The following is a 17,765-nucleotide window of genomic DNA, read 5'->3' on the forward strand; positions in this document are numbered from 1 at the left end:
TTGATGAGCAGGCATGAATAAAACATCAGACAGCAAAGTGTTCTCTCACAGTAGAGTTTCCCAGCAGGCAGGAACACTGATTTATTTACTTTATATAGGAAATATTAAGGATTCAAATCATCTGAGGTGGCATATACAATTACTACTGTTTTAAAATCTTGTGTGGATATAAATGAACTGTTAATTGCATGTGTCTCCTTATAAAAAAGAGTGAACAGAGACAAAGATGTTGTGTGCAAGTTTTCTTTTCTTTTTTGGTGAGAATGAGATGACAAGAATAACAGAGGTTTCTAGTCATTGTCTAAAATGACAAGTCCACTCTTCTGTCACCCATGCTAGAGGTCAGTGGTTTCCAAGGCTTGGTCAATAGATTAGATTCCACTGAAAACATTTTTTTATGTATGTTTGTTTAAAATATAGACAGTTTGAAAAAAAATTATAAAGTTATAAGGTGACAAAAAGCATTTTGCTAATATTTGATTTGAAATCTGAGATTTGTAGAAATATTTAGTTTTGTTAACCCCTTCACAAAAATTATAGTTGAATATCGCTTTCAAAATGTCATAAAAATCAGAACGGTCCTCAAGTTTGAAGCTTCGGTTGGACGCTCTTCCTTTGCTTCTGGCTCTTTAAATATGGTCTTTAGCGGTTGGGAAACATCTGGTTGTTGAATGAAGCCTAGCCATTCATAAAAACAAGAGAGAACCCTGCTCTGATTGGCTGACTACAGCCAAACGGATTCTCAGGGCAAGTATAGACAGCCATTGGCCAATCATTTGAATGGCGTTCGGAACTAGCCAATGAGTGTGCGTTCCAGTGTTAAGCCGACGCTCTTGGAAAAGCAGGGGTTACCATTGAGAAAATTTCAGTCGCGTAGAGCTGAAGATGAGCGCAATACCCTTAGAGCTCGCAACGCCGACGTTTTTTTCTGGGATTTAACAAATCGCTCTTTATTAGAAAAGAAAAGGATTTAATCAGCGTCGGGTGAGTAAATATTGCATACCTGTATAGTTTTGTACTGTTTCAACATTTAACGATGCAAGTTTTTACTTGTGGGTTAATTATTATAAAGTTATATTAACTTGCAAGACCACGTTTAGTGTTGCTGAATCACACGCCATTTTCTTTATGCATAGATTTATCAACAGTTTCCAGGGTTTTTGTTTTCTAAACAATGTGAAGCCTATTTTAAACTCAGTCATATAAGCAGTTTGAGTGCTGCAGAATTCTTAAGCGGTTTGATGAAGTGCTTCGCGCGTTTGGTATTTTTATGAATTGCACGACTGAGCTTCATTTTGGGTCGCGCGCACGAAGGATCAAATTTCACTTCATTGAGAAAAACAAGCGGTCGGGTGAAGGGAGGGGGAGCGCGAGCAGCGTTAATGGGCGCTGGGGGAAGGGAATGAACTTCTTGAACTCGGTTTTATGTTTATGTAATGTTATAATCTCAATTTACTTATTCAACTATTTAGCCTTCCGCTGCCTACCTTCCTTTTATTATGTTCAATAAAAATCTTTAAAGCACAAATTGCTCGTTTTCAGCATAGAAAGAGCATGTTTCCACAGTTTTATAAAGGTCTGATAAGCTTCAGGAAGCAATAAAGTTAAAAAGATGGTTGTTTAATTAGTTCTCGCCCAGAGAGGTTACGCAGTTTTGCCTGCGAGTCGTTTTCTGTGCCTCAAGGCTGCACGATTTTATGGCCTGCACACTTGCGTCAAGGAAAATAAACACACGTGTGTGACGAAGCGTGAGGAATAGCTTAGGTTTGGTATTGTTTTCCCTGATTTAAAGGGCCCCTTTCTTTTTTTTTTTTTTTTTTTGCTCATTTCTGAGCAATTGCTTTAATTTAAGTTTAGTTCTATTTTCTGTACTTTTAGCATGGAGTCTTAAATACTCCCTTGGGCAACAGATGGCACTCTACGGTTATGTAAGGACCCCCATCTGTAGTGTGTGTGTGTGTGTGTGTGTTAGAAAGAGAGGAGTGCAAGTGTCCCTGCCCTAGTGCAGCATACTTCATCTGAGCAGGAGCTGAGAGTGTTACACAAACAAACAGACTTGCTGAAGTTTTCCAAGATCAAAGAGACAGTTGTCCCTGGGCTGTCAGGGCCCTGGACGATCACTGACAGCTGCATTATATTCTGACAAGAGTGCCCATCTTTCTCTAAGTGCCACTTTTCTCGGCTCTTCCATCAGGTGAGGATATCAGCCGTGTGAATTTGGCGGCCCACTCCTCCCCTTCATCCCTCTTCATTCCCATTTCCCTCCTGCTGCTGCACCTTTGGCCGCAGTGAGAAGCAAGTGACATGGATGGATTTTACGACCAGCAGGTCCCTTTTATGGTGCCACCCAATGTAAGTCTCAGCTTCAACTTGCCATGCCTTGTTTTTGCCACTTTCATGACTAATCAATTTATGTTTCAGATGCTTGGCCATCAAAATATATATATATTTTTCAGACTTTGCCTTCAGAATAGCTGTTAATAAGTTCTCTTGTTTTACAGAAGTCTCACATGGAGGAACCGTCTTGCAGACCTTTCAATGACCGAAAGAGGAAGTTTGTTGACAATGAGCTGGCACAGGATACAGAGGGTAAACAAATGCACATGCAATCAATGTACCCATATCTGGCCTAGGCAAGTCTTTTAACCAAGGCCTAAACAAACAAGGAACCCTATTTAAACACAAATCAATCTTTTCCTTTTACAGAGCTGTTTCAAGATCTGAGCCAGCTACAAGAGATTTGGATAGCAGAAGGTAATCTAACAGTCTGGTGCAAAGATTGCTGTGGAATATCTCAGCTCAATATGTCCTTTCAATGCAAGTGAATGGTGACAAGAACTTTGAAGCTCCAAAATTCACATAAAGGCTGCCTAAAAGTAAGCCATTTGAATCCAGTGGTTTAATATGACTTCTGAAGCAATGCAATCACTTTGGGTGAGAAACAGATCAATATTTCAATCCTTTTTTACTGTAAATCTACACTTTCACTTTCAGAATGTGGAAGTGAAAGTGGATATTTATAGTAAAAAAGGACTTAATTATTGATCTGTTTCTTACCCTCACACTGATCAGATTGCTTCTGAAGACATTGATTTAAGCCCTGGAGTCATATTAATTTATTTTATGCTGCATTTGTGATATTTGGAGCTTGAAAGGTCACTTGCATTGTATGGACCTTCAGAGCTGAAATATTCTTCTAAAATCTTTGTTTGTGCTCTGCAGAAGAAGTAATTATCACTGAATATTTCATGCCTCTGTTCATGGACTCTGGTGCAGGTTTCCATGGTAAATTTGTTTTCCTTCTCTATGTTCAGCCCAGGTACCTGATGATGAACAGTTTGTTCCAGATTTCCAGTCGGATAACTGTGAGTACCATTTGCTTGAATATTCATGCACCAAGGAAGTGGAACTGGTTGCAGAATAGGCATTTATTTTAGTAAAAAGGCATTTAGTAGGCTAATTATTCTTTTTCATGAATTGTAGAAACTCCATGTGGCCTAGTGATGGACCAATATATCAGCCAATATTTGGACGTTTTATGTATGATTGGCTGATTAGCAGAAGTAGTCATTATACATAGTGGAACATGTATTTAAATTGTCTGTGTGTATGTGTATATATATATATATATATATATATATATATATATATATATATATATATCTTTGTTTAAGCAGAACAGAACACCCCTCTCCCCTTTTTGTTTTCCTTCCTAAAAACCAAGAAAATCAACTGAATGGATCTCCAAAACATTCATTCCAAGAGTTTCTGTTCCAAACCCAATTCCTAGGCATGGGTTTAAGAATTTTTTATGGTGTGGCCTAGTCTGCTACTGCAGTGCTGTAACTCATGGCAGCCTCCAGCCTGGTGACATTTTAATGGGGCTGGATCTTCCACGCACACACACTGCTTATTATGTGCTGGTGAACAGTGCTATGGCTGTTTCCCTTGTTAGTTTTTCTTCCCATTTGGTGTCTGAATAAGTCTGATTGTGTGCATTTTCTATGGTGTCAATGGTGCTTTTTTTGTGAATGCACATGAATGTGTTTGCATAGAAACTGTGTTTGTGAGGGTATGTGTGTGTTTGTCTGGCACAATCCCTCTTATCTGGCATTGTGCCTGTTGCTCTCACAGGCCCCTCTTTCACCACAGCTGGGCAATGGGGCCCTTTTTCCATAGGAATCACATGGTATGCTGCAAGTCCGAACTTGCTGTCGTCTTTTCTAGAAAGAAAGTTATGTGCACTTCAGTACTTAATGCTATATATATATATATATCAAACTACACATGAAAAACACCTGAACAAACTAGGTTAGGTTCTCAGTTTGGCCAAAAAACAATAATTGTTTTTGTTGTTTCACTGAGAAGACCCGAATGTATTCATGGATGGGCTAAAGAAACATTTATTTTGTCTGTCTGTAGTGATGTTCCATGGACCCCTTCAAATTAAAGTGAAGAGGGAACTGAGCCCGAGCAGGGGGTTTTCCCCCTGTGGACCAGACCAGAGAATTTCTCCATATGGAGAAAAGTGCCTATATAACTACAGGTACATATTTTTCTTGTCCATGGTCCATCTTTCCATCTACCCACGCTCCTTGCTAATTTTCTCTGCATTACACTCACTGTGTATATCTGCTATTCTATAATATCACTTGGTCATTTCTATTGTAGTGCCTTTGACAGGAAGCCATTTTCTTTCAACAAGCCAATAACTCCTCCCTCGACACCGGCATCGCCCTTTGGATCCTCCATCAGCACAGCAGCTCACCCTGCACAAAAAAGAGCGATGCCTCAGACACCAGGACCACCAGTGTTGCCTGGTCCCACCCACAGCTCCTCCCCTACCCATCAGAGAATACAGACTCCACTCCACAGTCAAAGCCCACCTTTTGCTGTGCCCTGCCCACCTGTCAATCACCCAGATGCCTCCTATAGCACAGACCACAGGTATGAATATGTTATTACTTATTATGAGGGAAGGACACATATTGAATTTTATTACTTATTGAATGCTGTCCATATCCTTAGATTATACAGAGCCCTTTAGAGGACAGGACAGGAATTTATTTTTCAGAAATTGTTTTGCGTGCTCTCGCAATAAATTTACCATAGTATTTCTACAGTAACCATATTTTAACATTAATAATCGTAGTCAATCCATAATAACAATACAGGAAAACGAAAAGGACATTAATGAAAATTATATTTTTTTGGTTGGTGCCATGGTATTCATTTATTGTAAAACAATGGTTACAATATGGATACAGTATACTGTTTTAAAACAATGTATTATTTTATTCCAGTCATAACCCATTTAATTACAAACAACCGGAAAAGTCAGACACATGTTGTTTTCATTTACTTGAGCTACTTTTTTATCTTGTCACTCACTGTTAGGTCACCGTGATCACTTAACCTTGTTTCTATCTTTGCCTTGTGCTTGAGCTGCTCGTGCGTGTAGAAAGTGCTGTAATCAGCTCAGGTTGAGCCTTTCATTGGGTATTAACTTGTTAAAGATGCCACACTGACCTGGAAAGCAGTACTATGTTTATCCCATTCAAGTCTCCTGGGTTAACTAATGGAAAAAAGGGCTTTGAACCCAGATTTATCCCTTTGACGTGAAACTCCTGATCTAAATTGTCCATGATGCTTTGGATAACATTAACTCTCATGCCATCTACTCTCGTTTGTCTTTCTCCTATTCTATTTGTCCTAGTAGATTCCATCGGCAGCTGTCTGAACCCTGTCTACCATTCCCACAATCCGATGGCCGTCACCAGAATCCTTTCACCACACAGACCCCTGGCCATTTTCATCGAAATAGCCGTCCTTCTTACCACCGCCAGATGTCGGAGCCCTTGGTCCCCATGCCACCTCAGGGCTTCAAAAAGGAGATGGTGGATCCCCATTACAATGATCAGGGTGTTCAAAACATGGGACCTCCTCGGGCTCCCCTGCTTCACCAGTTGTCAATCAAACAAGAGCCCAGAGACTTTGGCTTTGACTCAGGTTGGTGTACAACACGGCAAAGCCATGTCACCTGAGGTCTGGGATTTAGTCCAAATCAGACAGCCACCACCATGTAGCATGTTTTCTTGTCCTCTGTCGGTTTTGTGGTAGTGTTGTAATGGGAAATCCTTTTAGCTCCCACTAGGTCAGATATACAGTTGGCTATGGAGGTGTCTTAGTGAGAGAGAGAGAGAGGAAATCAGATCGCTAGTTACAATGCATGATCTCTTTGAATGAATTAGGTCTAAACTTAAACTGTTGAACTCAACACCACACATACACACACATTCTGTGTCTATGGTTCTTCTAAATCTGTAATACCTCAATAATAATCATATTTATCTTTGTTGTCTTGCAGAAGTACAGAACTGCCAGTCATCTTTTGGCAAATCTACAAACTTCTATAGAGGTAACAGCAAGTGTGAGACTTTTCTTCATTTAACTTGAGTAAAAATGGAACTCTAGCATAGAAAGCTTTTATTCAGCATCTGTCATCAATTAATCTATAGTTTGGGTTAGAACTAGCTGTCCATGTTTAATCAGAGTTTCTCTCTGGCTGTCTTTGCAGGTTTTGCATATGATGGAGAGCCCCACCTATATTACGATGATGTGTGTGTGGTTCCAGATAGGCTGGAGGGAAAGCTGAAGCAGGAGGGTGGGGTGTTCAGGGAGGGCCCTCCATATCAACGAAGGGGATCTCTGCAACTCTGGCAGTTCCTGGTCACTCTGTTGGACGACCCATCCAACAGCCACTATATTGCTTGGACTGGCCGTGGGCTTGAGTTTAAACTTATTGAACCAGAGGAGGTCAGTGTTTAATAAAATAGAATGGAATAGGCATGAACTTTACATGACAATAGCAACATTTTTGCAAACCAACTAAAAAATAAAGTATTAGATGGAGGTTTTAATGAGTAAAATGTACCTTCCTAACCTAAAACTTTATCCTGAACCTACAAAGCAAATTCGATATGAAAAGCACATTTAATGTAGCAACTACGTCATTTTGTGGCACTTCTGTGACTTTTGTTTCGGTGACCTTGGCTGGGCTCAAGGTTCAGTTTCCCAGTCCAAAGCCCAACACACTATTAGGTGAGCTAGAGCAGAAGCTAATCATTTTGGAAACGTGTGTAAATGTAGTTGGGTCTGTAATGCAAGCGTTAAAATGTATAGATTTTCAAATGACGCGTTAAAGTAAAAAGTGTTTCAATTTCAGAACATAGCAGGGTGAGTAACAGTGGAAAAAATAAGTGTTTATAAAGTCATTAATAGCCATAGTATCCGTGATTTGTGTGAAAGTGAATAAAACTCACAGGTGTTGTAGCGCCTCTTCATTTCACTAGGAAACTGCAACAAAACATAGAATGCGGCATGTAAAACTCAGTTTGCAATTTTTTTTTAATAATAACGTCTCTATGAGACTAGGTTGGAATGGATTTACAACCCATTTTTTTAGCTAACATGCTGAATTAACATACATTTGCTATAGGTTGCTCGCCGCTGGGGTATTCAGAAGAACAGGCCTGCAATGAACTATGACAAGCTGAGTCGTTCCCTGCGTTACTACTATGAGAAGGGCATCATGCAGAAGGTAAAGGCACGTTCCCGTTCCAGTGTAATTTTTCTTCTTTCATTCCCTAACGATTAAATCTTAGTTCCCTCGTCAAATTCACCCCATTAGAACATATCAGATTTTACTGTAAGACTTTACGAGACATAAAATTTCTCTTTTTTTGTTTATGTGCAGGTTGCTGGAGAGCGATATGTGTATAAGTTTGTTTGTGATCCAGATGCGCTCTTCTCCATGGCATTCCCTGATAACCAGAGGCCCAGTCTGAAGGCAGACCCAGATGGCCTGCAGGTTCCTGAGGATGACATTGTACCACTCTCTCACTTTGATGAGACCATCAGTGCTCCTTACCCAGGAGATGGCAGGGATCGGTGCTTAATGGGGCCATCCTTTCCTGAAAATTATGCTTTCTGAACTGCTTCAGTACAATGTCAATCTGAACTGCTTCAGAACCCCCCAACTACCGCTGAGCGGACCTGTAGAACCTTTATTTTGTTTATCTGTTTGTTTGACAAAACAGGTTCTGATGACAGATGTACATGTCTGCTGTTTTTTTTTTTTTTTATTATTTTATTAACTAAAAGGGACACAACAGTATTTTAAGTAGAACCATTGATTTTATATGTACAAATGTGTATATTTAAAAAAATATATGGCTTTTGTGTACTGCTTTCTTTGTGTATTGGGCCTGGTGTCTTTTTTCAATGCTTTGCTTCAGTGAGATTTGTAGTACTCTTCTATCAATACAAAATGATGCAACTTCTATCAGTGTTGTCATTATGGAAATATATAGCTTTATAATCCTGAAAAATTCACATTTTCTCCAGCTGGCCAAGAAAAATTCTTTACAACTGTTCAGAAATCAATACAGTATATTCAACTGCTTTTGTAATTTGATTTTTATTGGGGTGGGATGGGTAAAAAGAAGACATGGGCATTGAAAAAGTAAATCTATGTATATTATGAGTATATTTTTGCAAAGGCTATATTGATTTGCATTGTATAAGTTGTACAACAGACTGTTCTTTTTGTAAATTGGTGAGTGTGAAATTGCAACCAGCTCTTGATGTATGGGACCATCAAGGCTGAAAAGCCTGATAACAGATTCCTAATCGGTCATGCTTGCGCAATCTTATTTGTTTAACAAAGGATTATGGCAAGGGAAACTGATCTCTGTTCAGTAGTGATCTCTGTTCAAGCATGCCAAGAATCCCGTTAGCTCTTTCCACTTCCACTTTCAACCCTATTTATCTGTTCTGGGTTCAACAGACCTATAGTTCTGTTTCACTGTGGATATAACTGTTGTATCATTGTCTTTTGATGACAATTTCCTTTGTTAAGATTTTTCAAGTACAGTTTTGGTGTACTGTTACAGATCTGTATTTTCTAAACTATAAGGTACAGGATAAATAAAAACTCCATGAAAAGATGCAAATAGTCCTTTGGGATAATATTTTATTTGTCTCATTTAATTACTAAAACCAGACCAATCACTCATCATCTACACAAGTTCAGAAAACTTAATTTGAGTGAATAAATCATTAACAATTATGCTATATTTTTTTTTATTAAACTCTTCCACTCACATTTGACTTGAGAGCTGGTTGCATGCTGTCGATTTGGCATACTGAGGAATCTCATTTACTGTGCATCTGTGATCTTTCCTAGAACGTCTCAGTTTGACCATTAAACTGTAACCCAACAAAGCCTGTGTAACCAGGCGATGCAAAGAAACATGGTATTACATAAGCATCCTTGTGATGCTCAATCTTCTTTCTCACCCATTCTCTCCTTTAGCAGGGTTAGTCTTAATCCTGCCGGTGACCTCTTTCCATACAACCAGAGAACAGAAGGGTTATTAAACTGAAATACACTCAGAACAACATAAAGGAGAAATTCTGAATAACATTCAATGAAACTGGTTAATTGTATGCTTTAGGAATTATGAATCCCCAAATATTACATAATGGGGGCAAAGTATGGCCATGTTACATAAAAGTATAGAAAACCTGCACTAAGCAGTCCATTAAAAGTTATGAAAACAGCATAATGGGAAAGAACCGATTTATATGAAAACTTTGGTCTGATTTGGGGACTAAGTATCATTTATATATTGTTAATGAGATCTGTTCTACTTAACAGATATAAGTCTCTTACAAATAACAAAAAGCTAATATCATGGTTTTTTTTATGTTTCAATATTTAATTTAGTAGTAGAGAAGTGTTATCTCATCAAACACTTAAAGACACCCCAAACATCATGTTGGAGGGAATGTATGGAAGTGTCCGACATTGCCCAAAAACTTTCCTCCTGAGAGACTTGCTTCTGGGTTTATCCTGTTAAATGGAGGTGCCTGGCAGGCGTTTAATGTACTCTACTTTTAGGGTAATAGCGCCTACCAGTGGTTTTCAACGTAATGACAGGCTGATGTTATACGCACGAACCAAATCCTCTCAAGTTAATTTACAATATATACATTTCACGTGTCCATGATACGACAACACATTTAACAAATAGAAGCACAATACCACAATTGGCCACCAAGGTTATCAGTAAATTGCCCATACCCGTGTGAATGTTAATGAATAACTCGGAACAATGAATGTGGAGCTCCAAACAATTGTCGATTCTGAGGCGTTAGGAATTGAGAATCGATTCTGTTTGGGGGAATGGGCTCATTGCGTGATATGAGAGGTTTTTTTTCTCCCTCGACCACAATTACAACTACACATTCCACTAATTCAAATTACAATATTATTATAAAATAGCTGTAGCTAAACGGTCATAATTTCCCGACTTATGTTGTAGTCAGTCAGTAAATCAATCAGTAAATTCGCTCCGTTTCATCTGTCTGAAGCAATCACGCAAGCACTTCATCACATCAGACAGCTGCTTTAAGAAACGATAAAGTCTGCAGGTATTTTAATTTGGATTAAACATATAATCAAGTAAAATACCAAATTTGTGACATAAAACTGGCGTAAAATAGCCACATCCAGGGCTGGCCCAAAGCAATAAACAAACTAAACATTTGTTTGGGGCCCCGTGATTGGTTCGGGGCCCCATCCACCACCCCCATTTAGTTTATTTTTTGCCCATCAATTACTCTGATCAACAAAACACACAACCGTATCAATGAAACGTAGTATGTTTCATTTCGTATATTTTTTCTAAATTAACTAGAATTTTCTAGAAACCTGTAGGGCCCCATACACTATTTTTGTTTAGGGCCCCCAAAACCCTAGGTCCAGCCCTGGCAACAGTTACAACACATGTCTGCAACCACTTGGGAGGATCAAGTAGAGCTTGTATCAATAAAACAGGTTAAAGTTCAAATGATCAATTGACTGCACACATTTGACTGCAGGCAAGTGTAACGCTTCTCTCAGTCTAGCACTCGACATTTTTACAGTACGTTTCAAACTTTTATATTATTAATTTTCATTAGCACACACTTCACAGAATTTTTAAATAAAACTAAAGTGTAGCCTATTACAGGCAATTCCATCTATAGGCTCACATGTATTTTTAGAATAGGCCTATTAATTGAAAATATCAAGATCTTCTAATTGCCATTCAATGACGCAAAGAATCATTAGAATGCTATTTATAAAGAGATTTAAAGAAATATTCCGGGTTCGATACAAGTTAAGCTCAATCGACAGCATTTGTGGTATAATATTACCACAAAATATATTAATAATAATAATCATTTTGAATTGCCCCTCCTTTTCTTAAAAAAAATAAAATCTGGGTAACAGTGAGGCACTCAATGGAAGTTAGTGGTGCCAATCCGTAAACATTAAAATACTCACTGTTTTAAAAGTTACGATGTCAACAAACAAAAATTATAAGCTTCAGATTTCTGCCTTTAAAAACTCAAAAATTCCCCATATCCATTCACTTCCATTGTAAGTGCCACACTATGTATATATATATATATATATATATATATATATATATATATAAGCAATATCACACAAGCAAGAGTGCGATATGGCCCTACATCATGTAATTAACTACGGCACTCGGCCTGCAGCCTCGTGCCTGTGGCCGAATCTAAGCAGTGCTGATGTAGGGCCATATAGCACGATTTGAGTGTGCTATTGCTTATATACAACAGTTCAATGAACAACTACATTTTAAAAAATTAGGAAAAACCGAGTAAGGTTATAAAAACACATTTGTGCATGGTACTACTTTCTTACGCGACGAATCAGAATCTGCCGTTGCTGGTAAATGATGTGTCCAAACCTCCATTGATAATTCAAAAAGTCCACTTCAGAAATAGTATCACGGCTTGTGTTGTTTCTAACAAGTTATTGGATAAGCAAGGATAGCTGGCTGGATGTGTGTGTGTGTGTGTGTGTGTAGAGAGAGAGAGAGAGAGAGAGAGAGAGAGAGAAAGAGATCACAATCACCTGTTACCACACACAATCAGAGATGCTGTCAGCTTTTTCAGTGGAAAATAGATGCCCAAAAGGGGGTATTCCTCTCTATTTCGCTATAGCCGGTGCTCAAGAGTCATTCACTATAGTAACAGCCATGTCCTCCACCATTTTAAACAGTATGTATCCAATGTGGAAATAAAAGGTAAGCACTTGAGTTCTGTAATAAATCAGTCTGTTGTGTCTCTCAGCCTGAAGTTGTCCGTTTAAAGCCGTTTAAATCTATTTCCTAGCTTTGGTAATGTATTAGTAATACAGCGATCACGGAGTGCAGTTCTATGTAAACAATGACTAACGCCAGATTCACTTTTCCTCACCAACTGGCTCATATTACACACAAAAAATATATTTTGCCACCACCTGCTGGCTAACATATGTAATTTAAAAAATAAAGTCAGTAACTCTTAACAGATACACTTTAGTTTGGAACAGCATGAACGCGGATTGATTCACCCACAGTGAAGTGCTGATGCTGTCACACGCTCATGGAACGTCTCTCGTCCAATCAGATTTGAGGACCTCAACTAACTGTGGTGTGTATATATATATATACATATATTATATATATATATATATATATATATATATATATATATATATATATATATATATATATATAGAATATTTTTTTAAACAGAGTCGAAATTCTCTTTTGTGGTAATCAACATTATGCCACAAATGCTGTCGATTGAGCCTAAATTGTACTGAACCTGTAACTTCACCTACCGTTTTTTGTTTTTTGGAATTGAAAAACAACGACTCTTGAATTTCTGGAATCGAACAGGCCTACGTATGCAGTCATTTACGGTACAGTTAAACTAACATGTCTTCTCTTAAATGACGTCATCCAATCGCTTCCGGTCACAGTGAACGTAAGGAAGTGCTCTTCACTTCCCGCAAACTTTCTTCATAAGATACGTTTTAAGTCGGTTCTAGTCTTTATACCTGCTGTCAAAAAGTATGGCGTACCCAGGATATAACAATGTAAGTATAGTTTCTGTTTTACGTTGAATTCAGTTTGTAAATGTAAAAGAAATTGATAATTAGCTGCAGAGAAGCCAGATTGTCAAGGAAATCTGTAGCATGTGTGCCGAAATCAGATTGCAACGCCTTACGGTTACATCAAATAAATGGCATTTTATTGTGGGGTGTATTTGTCTTAAACTTCACAGACAGAAACAGTGACTCGTCAACTTGAGCAATACGAGTATCTACAGTTCGGTGTATTTTGGGCTTTGAAAATCTGAAAAAATTAAACACTTTTACAATCTTTGTTTCATTATTAAAGGGACATGTTGAATATTGTATAAGGCATACAGGTCAAGTTAAATGGCTAAAAATTAAATTTAGGTGGACAGGGTCAGGGTGGACAATAAAGTGGGTAAAATAAGCCACAACATCATCTGTGAACGATATCTAGCTGGATCTGTTGTGTTAGAGACCTATGCATGTTATCATTTAATTGGATAATTATGTGTGTCTTGAAACAAATCAGTGTGGAAAAATAACTCTTTCTTAAATTTTTCTTGCAGTATGGTGGTGCAATGCCAGTGCAAGGAGCCCCAGCAGGAGTTCCTCCTGCAGGTGGTTACCCAGCACACCAATATGGGTACCCAGGGGCTTTTCCTGGCCAACATGCCCAAGACCCAATGTGGGGATATTTTACAGCCATAGCTGGCCAGGTAAGCAGTGCTCAGGTGTTTATTCGGGTACTGTGGCTATAATGTAATTTCATGTTGTTCATGTGGTCACATGAATGTTATGTTTATGTCAGGATGGTGAGATTGATGCTGAAGAACTCCAAAGATGCCTAACCCAGACTGGAATCAGTGGTTCCTACACTCGTAAGTACCAACACATACAGTACACACTTGTGTATGGTTGATAGATTTGGGGAACATTTTGTACTTCCAATTAATTTGAACTTTGAAATCAAAAATAGAGAGTGATGTACAGAATGGATCGTCTCATTGCTTTTCCTTTGCAGCCTTCAGTTTGGAAACTTGCAGGATTATGATCGCCATGCTAGATGTATCCTTCACAAAAATATACTGTCTGGCACTGTTCAAGCTTGAGTCAAAAGGCTAAAGTTTTTGCTCCATTTTAGTCCCAGTCCCCTGTTTGTTCCATAAACTGATCATTTGTAGTGGGTTAGTTTCTTTAACCATGTGTCTGCAGAGAGATTTCACAGGAAAGTTGGGTTTCAATGAGTTTAAAGAACTGTTTGCGGTGCTAAATGGCTGGAAGCAGAACTTCTTGATGGTGGATAGGGACTGCAGTGGAACGGTGGAACCACATGAGATGTCCCAGTGTATTGCAAACATGGGTGAGTGTGCAGACCTTTCCTAGAAGTATGAATCAAGAGTATCTCTGTTACCTGTGAAGCAGAAAATGGCTAGTTCTCCGAGCAAAAAAGAAGGAAAAAGTCACTAATTTGGAACCCAGTTAACCGTAAACATCTAACTAGAGGATACTGTCAACATGTTTTTGTAATGGAAAAATTGAAGATACTGTCAACATGTTTTTGTAATGGAAAAATTAAAGTACTATGATGTAAAGTTTGACATTTTTGAGTTTCTTCACTACACAGGGTATAGAATCAGCCCTCAGGCACTGAACGCCATCATCAAACGCTACAGCAAGTCAGGCAAGATCTACTTTGATGACTATGTGGCGTGTTGTGTGAAGCTAAGAGCATTTACAGGTGTGTACTACAGACATACCATTTAAGGTGATAATGCAGATCCATGCAGAATTGATAACTGTAATTGTACTGAGTGTGAATCAGTAAACCTGATAAATTTGTATTTTCTTTTTTCTGTAGACAATTTTAGGAGGAGAGACACAATGCAGCAGGGAATGGTGAACTTCCAGTATGATGACGTAAGTGATGATACAACTCATTTTTCTAATTTGCCTGGTTTTCACTGAAACTGGTTTTTGATGGATTGTTTGCATTGATAATTTTAAGTTGTGGAAAAAGGATGGATTACTTCATAGTAAGTTAACCAAGTAGGAATCTGTTGTAACATGTTATAACAATTTCTTCAATTTCCTCTTGCAGTTCATCTTGTGTACTATGTCTCTCTGAGGGAGTTTAATCACAAGCATGCACTCCAAGATGAACACTGAATGACTGAAAGTCCAGAAAGAAATATATATAGTCTTTATATATAAGGGGAAATGGGCATTTCAAATCCAATTGCTAATGCATATTATTTGCCAGTAAAATGTGTAATATGGTATGTGAACATAGGAGCAAATCATATATTGCTCAAAACATATAATATTTGTGCCAAAGCAAACCATGGTTGTTTTTAAAGGATCTTTTTCATACTAATTGTGTAAAGTTTTAACTGTATGAAGTTGAAACTAAATATAACCACGTATATATTTGCCAATAAATGTTATATATCAGAAAGTGATGTGTTTTGCCTTTATTTAGAGGTAAGGATGCTTCTGCCCTGGCTAATGTACTGTAGGTAGAAAATGTTTTATTTAATATATATTAATGTGAATTTAGTGTTTATCATGGCAGCTACAGGTATGTACACTAAAAAGTCAAGTTTATTTTTAAATTGCATTTAAAAACAACAGATGCTGAACCAAAGTGCTGTACAATAGTAAGAAATCGAAGTATAATAATAAAATATCAATAGTAAAAACAACAAAGAAAATGTAAATCGCACTACAAGAAGTAATTAATGATTTCAAAATGAACCGTAATAAGAAAAGACACACTAAACAAAGAAACACTGCTAGAACATAAACATAAAACCACTTTAAACCTCAACTTCAAAAGCTAAGGAGTAAAAATCAGCCTATAAACTGTATTTTAATAAATGGCTAGGGTAGCTGAAGACTTAACATGAATCGGAAGGCTGTTACACAACTTAAGGGCAGCTACTGAAAAAACCCAAACACCCTTGGACTTTAACCAAGAGCAAGGAACAGAGAGAAGTAATTTATTACAAGACAGTGACCTGGGTGCAGAGTAAGGATGAAGAAGATCACAAATATATTGTGGGGCAAGACAGTGCAAGGCTCTAAAAACATAAAGCAAAATCTTAAAATTAACTGGTAACCAGTGTAAAGATGCTAGCACAGGGGAAATGTGGTCTCTTGATGCTGCATTTGGAACCATATGCAGTCATGCAAGGGAAGACCCAAAAAAAGAAGTTATAATACTCCAGCCGTGTTGTAATAATTGCGTGAATGACTGTTTCTAGGTCATTCCATGAAAGAAATTGTTTTAATTTGGAAATAGCCCTGAGATGGAAAAAGCTTCCCCTCACAAAAAGCATTGCAAAGTCAAAGATGATACCCAGGTTCTTAACCTTGTTATGCAAGTTCAAAAAACTGGTTACCAATGCTAAACATGCAAGTTGAAGAGCCAAAAACAATTGCTTCAGTTTTGTCTTCATTAAGTTGGAGGACATTCATTAAGTTGGAGACATATCTCAGCACAAAGTCAAACTCAGTTCTTACATTTGCAGTTTGGAGATTCCATCAGCAGGTGGTAATAAAGTTTATGTCCAAACTCTGAAAATACAGTTGATTATCAATTATGTCCATGATGATCACTGTTGTAGCCATATGAAACAAATATATATGTCTTTAGGCCATGATTTATTTTTTTCATTATTTATATTTACAATTGTATTTATGATCTAATTTGTATTGGTATTTTTTCCACTTGTTGTGGTAATGTGATGTTTAAGTCACTCCAAAAGGGGCTGGTATAAGAAGTTGGACAGAGTAAAATGTTTGGATTTGGTATGATTTTTAGCACTTTGTTATTTTTATTATATTTTAGTCTAGTTTTGTGTGATTTAGAATTTTTGTTTTTACTTTAAAAATGTCAAATCAACTGCATTCCAATTTAAACACTGTTAAAACTAGCCATGATTTGTGTCAATAGAAAATTATTAATAGTACTTACATTCTCTATAATTTAATAGTGTAAATCAAAATCCTGACAACAACCATAGTTTCCATGCATATAAAAGGAGTGTCCAATTTAACAAGGATTCAGTTAATGCACAAAAGAACATGAGTCAGTATTTCTGTTCTTCTAATTCATTGCATTTAGCCCATTTACACTACCAACTTCTTATGAATGTGCTGTCTTTGTTTATATCACTGGTGCTTGAAAGGGAATTAACTATAATATAAGACGCACAGTGCCAGAGAAGAACCTCAGAATTAAATTGTACTTGACCAAGCCTATTTGCACTTTGCACACTTCATTTTGCCAAATACACATGCGCCTAGACTTGGCACATTCTTGCACGAAAATACCAAAACTTCTTGCCCATGCCCATTGAGTTTGCCTGCATAACTTTAGGCACTGCACTGCACTTACTCTTAAAATAGGGCCCGAGTATTTTAGATTCTCAAGGCAGGAAAAGAGATTGCTTGATCTGACCAGGAGATAAAGTTGTGAATTTTCAGCATACCAGTGGTATGAGATATAATTTTGAAAGTTAGAGCCCATAGGAAGCATATACAGTCAGGTCCATAAATATTGGGACATCGACACAATTCTAATCTTTTTGGCTCTATACACCACCACAATTGATTTGAAATGAAACGAACAAGATGTGCTTTAACTTCAGACTTTCAGCTTTAATTTGAGGGTATTTACATCCAAATCAGGTGAACGGTGTAGGAATTACAACAGTTTGTATATGTGCCTCCCACTTTTTAAGGGACCAAATATAATGGGACAATTGGC

General features: G+C 37.7%; 2 protein-coding genes across 6 annotated transcripts; both read left to right on the forward strand.

Annotated features, from left to right (window-relative positions):
• The first annotated feature begins 858 nt into the window (after positions 1-858).
• etv5b (ETS variant transcription factor 5b) lies at positions 859-8,031 on the forward strand. 5 transcript variants are annotated; one of them, XM_052130260.1, is made up of 12 exons: positions 859-984; positions 2,195-2,352; positions 2,502-2,589; positions 2,707-2,754; positions 3,315-3,365; positions 4,423-4,546; positions 4,672-4,947; positions 5,720-6,009; positions 6,368-6,418; positions 6,578-6,816; positions 7,499-7,606; positions 7,757-8,031. In XM_052130260.1, the coding sequence occupies exons 2-12, from the start codon at positions 2,305-2,307 to the stop codon at positions 7,991-7,993; spliced, it is 1,560 nt and encodes a 519-aa protein (XP_051986220.1). In that variant the 5' UTR covers positions 859-984; positions 2,195-2,304; the 3' UTR covers positions 7,994-8,031. The 5 variants fall into 5 exon arrangements, with proteins under 5 accessions (XP_051986220.1, XP_051986222.1, XP_051986223.1 ...); XM_052130262.1 differs by having other exon boundaries at positions 7,499-7,600; XM_052130263.1 differs by having other exon boundaries at positions 6,635-6,816.
• A 4,842-nt stretch (positions 8,032-12,873) lies between these two features.
• On the forward strand, positions 12,874-15,443 carry gca (grancalcin). The gene is made up of 8 exons (XM_052130751.1): positions 12,874-13,012; positions 13,561-13,710; positions 13,803-13,872; positions 14,016-14,059; positions 14,207-14,354; positions 14,619-14,732; positions 14,853-14,911; positions 15,093-15,443. The coding sequence occupies exons 1-8, from the start codon at positions 12,989-12,991 to the stop codon at positions 15,117-15,119; spliced, it is 636 nt and encodes a 211-aa protein (XP_051986711.1). The 5' UTR covers positions 12,874-12,988; the 3' UTR covers positions 15,120-15,443.
• Positions 15,444-17,765: the final 2,322 nt, after the last annotated feature.

Source organism: Xyrauchen texanus, chromosome 7 (genome assembly GCF_025860055.1).
Source record: "Xyrauchen texanus isolate HMW12.3.18 chromosome 7, RBS_HiC_50CHRs, whole genome shotgun sequence".
In the NCBI taxonomy this organism is placed as follows: Eukaryota; Metazoa; Chordata; class Actinopteri; order Cypriniformes; family Catostomidae; genus Xyrauchen; species Xyrauchen texanus.

What these genes read in the sequence shown, in the direction of transcription:
- etv5b (XM_052130260.1), top strand. Translation starts at nt 2,305, where the DNA reads ATGGATGGATTTTACGACCAGCAGGTCCCTTTTATGGTGCCACCCAAT. An exon ending in CTTTTATGGTGCCACCCAAT is followed by an intron (nt 2,353 to 2,501) that starts GTAAGTCTCAGC and finishes CTTGTTTTACAG; the next exon opens with AAGTCTCACATGGAGGAACC. An exon ending in AAGTGCCTATATAACTACAG is followed by an intron (nt 4,547 to 4,671) that starts GTACATATTTTT and finishes TTTCTATTGTAG; the next exon opens with TGCCTTTGACAGGAAGCCAT.
- gca (XM_052130751.1), top strand. Translation starts at nt 12,989, where the DNA reads ATGGCGTACCCAGGATATAACAAT. An exon ending in TTATGATCGCCATGCTAGAT is followed by an intron (nt 14,060 to 14,206) that starts GTATCCTTCACA and finishes ATGTGTCTGCAG; the next exon opens with AGAGATTTCACAGGAAAGTT. An exon ending in GAAGCTAAGAGCATTTACAG is followed by an intron (nt 14,733 to 14,852) that starts GTGTGTACTACA and finishes TTTTTTCTGTAG; the next exon opens with ACAATTTTAGGAGGAGAGAC.